Source organism: Salvia miltiorrhiza, unplaced genomic scaffold (assembly GCF_028751815.1).
Source record: "Salvia miltiorrhiza cultivar Shanhuang (shh) unplaced genomic scaffold, IMPLAD_Smil_shh original_scaffold_265, whole genome shotgun sequence".
Lineage (NCBI taxonomy): Eukaryota > Viridiplantae > Streptophyta > Magnoliopsida > Lamiales > Lamiaceae > Salvia > Salvia miltiorrhiza.
Window position 1 is genome coordinate 109,616 of NW_026651512.1, and position 5,443 is coordinate 115,058.

The window sequence follows — 5,443 nt, forward strand, 5'->3', positions numbered from 1 at the left end:
CGTCCTTCAGTCTTCAGAACTGCTAACTAAACTAGAAACGAACTCTAACACTTGAGTTCAAAAGGTTCTAGTCTATTACAATAAGGTCCTATGGATTTTGGTATCATCAAAACAAGGATTAGGATATTTCAATAAAGTTCCCAACAAGATTTAACAAGGTTTTTCCCTTGTTCATTTTAAATGATGAGTCGTACCCCGGTTATAGTTATCGTTTCAAGAATTGGGGTGTGACATATAGACAGAAACGTAAGGTGTGGAGAAGGAAACTATTAGATGCAATCTTTTCCAATATTAAATTCCAAAAATAAAAAATCATATAATCAGTATGAGACGCAATGCAAAATTGCAGAGTCGTGATGATGACATTTCACAGTCCCATTAGAAGTTCCAACGCCAAACATTGCAAAAAGTATTGTTGTATGAATTCTTGAAATCCAGAAAGCACTCATATTGAGACTGTACCGAGATAGGCGCGCCAACTGTCATAAGGCTGTAAAAATATGAACCCTTAAACTCAAATAACTAAAAATCCAATAAAAAACAACAAGGGTTTGGACTACACCAAGAAGCCACTTAGATGAAGTGAACCAAGTCATTACTTCCATTGACCAATCATAGCACAATTAGTCATAAGATACAAAGTTCACCTTTTAGTTTTTCAAACCTATCAACATCAAGAGCTTTAGTAAAAATATTGGCAAATTGTCTTTCAGTGGGCATTAACTCTAATTTAAGATCCTTGTTCTCCATCATGTCTCGGATAAAATGATGTAAAATGAGATATACTTAGTCCGATAGTATAAGACATGATTCTTTGTAATATCAATTATACTCTTGTTGTCATAATAGAGGGTGAGAGGCCTTATATTTGATAAATGTTGTAGTCTTCAAACATTTGCCCCATCAACAAAAGTTAAATGCAAGCACTCCCAACGACTCCATTGATAATATTAAATATATACTTTAGATATTATAAATAAAAAAGTAACTATTACAAGTTTTGAAAAAATGAGTATGGAGAAATTCTAGAGTGCCCTATAAAAAAACTATTTTTTATTATATATAAGAAAATGGTTATTTGCCTTAAAACAAACCAACTTTCAGTGAATTCTGGTTTTTCTTATGATTTTTCAATTTTGAAATAAATCAGACATCCATTTTCTGGATCGATTTAGGGGAATTCGAAATCTATGAAAAAAATCAGACAAATTGTGAAAGTATTGTATTTTATTTCAAAATTTAAAAATAAAATTCATTGAAAATTGGTTTATTTTACGGCAGTTAAGCCTATAAGAAAATACTTCATCCCTCTCGCAAAATTTGAGTAGTATTTATTTTTGGGTTGTCCAGTGAAGCTCGAACACTTTTCTTATATAACAAAAAAAATTATCTTTGTCCCCTTGGGATGACCTAGTGGTTAGGGTGGTTGCCTGTTGTCCAAGAGGTCACAGGTTCGAGTACTCTCGGCCACAATAATCACTAGGTGGGGTGTGTGTGTGGTTTATTCATCTTTTCACTTTATTGCTCAAGCTTTATGGGACAGAGGGGATACCATATTTCAACAAAAAGTGATGTCCTTTTGATAACTAATAAGTTGAATGTTTAATTATAACTTTTATACTGGAAATTATAAAGTATAATTAGAAATATACAGAAAATAATTATTAAAAGTAAAAGTTATGAATTACGATGGAAGTGAGAAGAAGAAAGGTAAATATGTTAGTAGTAGAGTAGTACTATTATTTATTTTGGGTGAGTTGTAGTAGAGTTAATAAAGAGGAAAAGTCGTCCAGGTTGGAGCACAAGAGACGAGTGAATAGAGTTGAGTTGTGAAAGGGAGAAGAAAGTGAAGGCTGGCAGGCGGCGAAGAATGAGACGGCGACATCGCGGTGGCAGACAAGATGGGAAATTGCGGCACTAGGGAGGAGTCCGCCGTCGTATCCACCGCGCATCAACACCATCAAGGTCCGCCCGCTTATGCTTAATTTACCCACATTTCCCTTTCTCTCTCCCTCTCCCTCTCCCTCTTCCTCTTCCTTCCCTCCACAATCAGATCTAGGTTTCACTGCTCAATTCATGCTCAACTACTCCTCATTTTCTTACTTCTTCTACTACACTGATTTACTTGCTTGGAAGGAATTTTGCGCGTAAACCTGTCTGGAGATCGTTACTCGCATTTAGGGTTTCTTAACAATTATCCACCAATTAGCTATGGTCTTTATTATGATGTAAATTTCTACTATTTCATTCATGAAAAAAAGGTGTTAATTTAGAGCGCAATGTGCAGTGCACCAGCAGCTACAAGTGCTGTCATTGCCCACTAGGAACCCTTCCACAGATAAGAAGCACAGCCGCTCCACTTCAGATCTGAGTGATCCTTCAACGCCCCGAAACTTTGAGGACTTCCGTAAAAACGCCCTGCTCTACACCCACGTCATTGCTTTCACTCTTTTTGAGCTTGAGACCATCACAAAGAGCTTCCGTTCAGACTACATTCTTGGAGAAGGTGGTTTTGGGACTGTATACAAAGGCTACATTGATGAGAATGTTAGGGTTGGTCTCAAATCCCTTCCTGTTGCCGTCAAAGTGCTTAATAAGGAAGGTCTTCAGGGCCACCGCGAATGGCTAGTGAGTTTCGTGTCTTTTCTTGGACCTGATATTAACTTCTGTCCGCGGTTTTATTTTCCTTGTCCCATGAACACGATAATGGTTATATGCTAATTTTGAGTTCATTGATGCAGACTGAGGTCAACTTCCTTGGGCAGCTCAGGCATCCTAATTTAGTGAAGTTGATTGGATATTGCTGTGAGGATGACCACAGGTTACTTGTTTATGAATTCATGTTTAGAGGAAGTCTTGAGAATCATCTGTTTCGAAGTATGTCCCGTTTTCGATTCCTTTCCAAGTAATGCTTTAGAGTTGTTTTTTATGCTTCTACGTTCAAATTGTCTCTGTATATGACTGAATTTTCATGATATCTTGCCTATAGTGGGGTCACACAATATTTGTTTAGAAGTGGATTTAAAGAAAGATTCTTCTTGCAAATTGTTGTCCTGGTGAAAAAATTGTGTTGTTATCTGATACGAATATTACATGCTTGTGAAGTCCAGACTTCCTGGATCTGAGAATGTACTGTCTTTGAACTAAATTGTTACTCAACAAAGATGCTCTTGTGTCACTGTTTCATTGCATTAAGCTCTCATTGTATTTTCCATTTAAATAATGCATGCTATGTTTTCTACTTAATGAATCTTTTCTATTATGTGTTCCTTAGCTCTATTTTTTCTTCACTATTCTTCTAAGCATGAACATTCAATTCTGCTATGTGCCGATTAGCATAAAGTTTGTATAATTAATCATCTGCTGAACACAATTAACCTGAAATTTTGCTGAGGCATCTAGAAGCAACTGTTCCACTATCTTGGTCAACAAGAATGATGATTGCTCTTGGGGCAGCTAAGGGCCTTGCTTTCCTTCATAATGCTGAAAGGCCAGTTATTTATCGGGATTTCAAGACTTCCAACATTCTGCTAGATTCAGTAAGTGATGTGGTTGAAATTCTCTGGGGAATTTGTTTGAAAGATTATAATTATGTGCTCACTTGATTTTATCAATGACATAGTTTTATTTGTCATCACTTTCTTTCTATATCTGAATTCTTTTTTCCAATAGAGGAGCTCTCATCTGATACTTTATGCAAATTCTCTTTGTTGCAGGATTATATGGCCAAGCTTTCTGATTTTGGTCTTGCAAAAGCAGGGCCGCAAGGTGATGAGACCCATGTATCTACTCGAGTAATGGGAACCTATGGCTATGCTGCGCCTGAATATGTTATGACTGGTAATAGAAATATATTTTGTTTCCATGCACTATGTTATCATTTATATATATATCAGCTGTTGAAATTGATCATTAGCTATTGGATATTAATGGCTCAGGGATTCTGATTTTTTTTTTTTTTTATCAGAAAAAATGAATAAAAAAAATAAATAAATAAGGGCTGAAGCTTGATTCATTTACTGCTGGTATTTGCTGTGGTAACAGAAGCCTTCAGATGGTTGTTTTGTTGGTTTCTTTGTGTCTTGTTCCAAAAACTCCCTTCAAATATAATGTATATAGAGCTAGTATTGCATAAATTTATTGTGCAGATGGAATTTTGGTTTTGTAAATGCTTGGTTTTGGTCTTGATGTGAAAAGCTTCTTCTCTTGTACATTTACAATTTTTCAAATCACTTGTCTATGTAGATTCATCCCTTATGTGTTTTCAGTTCTTCCCGTGCCATGAAGTTAAGTATCTAGAGTTATTGAATGTATACACAGCTCACTTATCTAATTAGACTCTACATGAGATGCACAGGGCACCTTACTGCCAGGAGTGATGTGTACAGCTTTGGGGTAGTTCTTCTGGAGTTATTGACGGGGAGAAAGTCAGTAGACAAGACGAGGCCTAGCAAAGAACAAAGTTTGGTAGATTGGGCGAGGCCAAAGCTAAATGACAAGAGAAAAATGCTGCAAATCATAGACCCTAGATTAGAGAATCAGTATTCAGTAAGGGCAGCCCAGAAAGCTTGCAGTTTGGCATACTATTGTTTGAGCCAAAACCCGAAGGCCAGACCATTAATGAGTGATGTGGTTGAGACTTTGGAACCTTTACAGTCTAATGGTGGTAATGAAGTCTCTTCATCATCGTCTTCAACCCCTACGCTCCTGTGCAGTGGCAGTCCATTTGTGACAGGACGGATCCCAGATTATCGGGTGCATCGCAGGTTTGCTGGGGCAGTCGGAGCTGGTGTTGGTTGTCGGTCTTCCAACCCAAATTGCTCCCCTGGTGGCCCTGCAGCATGCCGGGTTAGGTGAGCCAAGTTGCAGTTGCAGTCGCCTTCAAGATGTATGTATACAGTGTTAATGTGCCTGCTTGGTTATGTATATCATAATGCTGATTGCAGCAGGCTTGTTGATTGTTAATGTAGCTAAGTGCTTTTGTGTTGATGATGCTTGTTACAAATTCAAAATTTGCAATCTGGAGTGAGTCGATTTTACATGTTTGTATGTGTTCCAATACTTTTTTCTTTCGCATTTTCGGAAGCTTTGCTGCTTTTCCACTTTCAATCTTCACTTTCTTACCATTCAACGTATCTATTGTCGGAAACTTTTCAAGATCTAGCTAAATGCAAGGCTTTTTTTTTTATAATGAAAATATTGTATTAAATAAAATAATGCAAAGGGGTTTTAGCAAATAAAATCACGGACTATTTTGAATTTGCAATATTAACGTGACTTTTGAAGTGTGACAAATTAAATCATCACTTTTTCAATTTTTGCAATTTCGTCCCTCCAATTTTTTCAGGTCGTCGGATTGTTGAATTGGAGTTTACGTGGATTAATTCGCCACATAATATTCATGTTACAATGTTTTCTATAAAATTGATGAATATTGAAAATT

The 5,443-nt window shown here is 36.7% G+C and overlaps 1 protein-coding gene across 1 annotated transcript; it reads left to right on the forward strand.

Moving 5' to 3' along the window:
* The first annotated feature begins 1,750 nt into the window (after positions 1–1,750).
* Positions 1,751–5,041, forward strand: LOC131003727 (probable serine/threonine-protein kinase PBL8). The gene is made up of 6 exons (XM_057930268.1): positions 1,751–1,965; positions 2,288–2,628; positions 2,742–2,877; positions 3,403–3,539; positions 3,717–3,840; positions 4,358–5,041. The coding sequence occupies exons 1-6, from the start codon at positions 1,902–1,904 to the stop codon at positions 4,855–4,857; spliced, it is 1,302 nt and encodes a 433-aa protein (XP_057786251.1). The 5' UTR covers positions 1,751–1,901; the 3' UTR covers positions 4,858–5,041.
* The last annotated feature ends 402 nt before the right edge of the window (positions 5,042–5,443 follow it).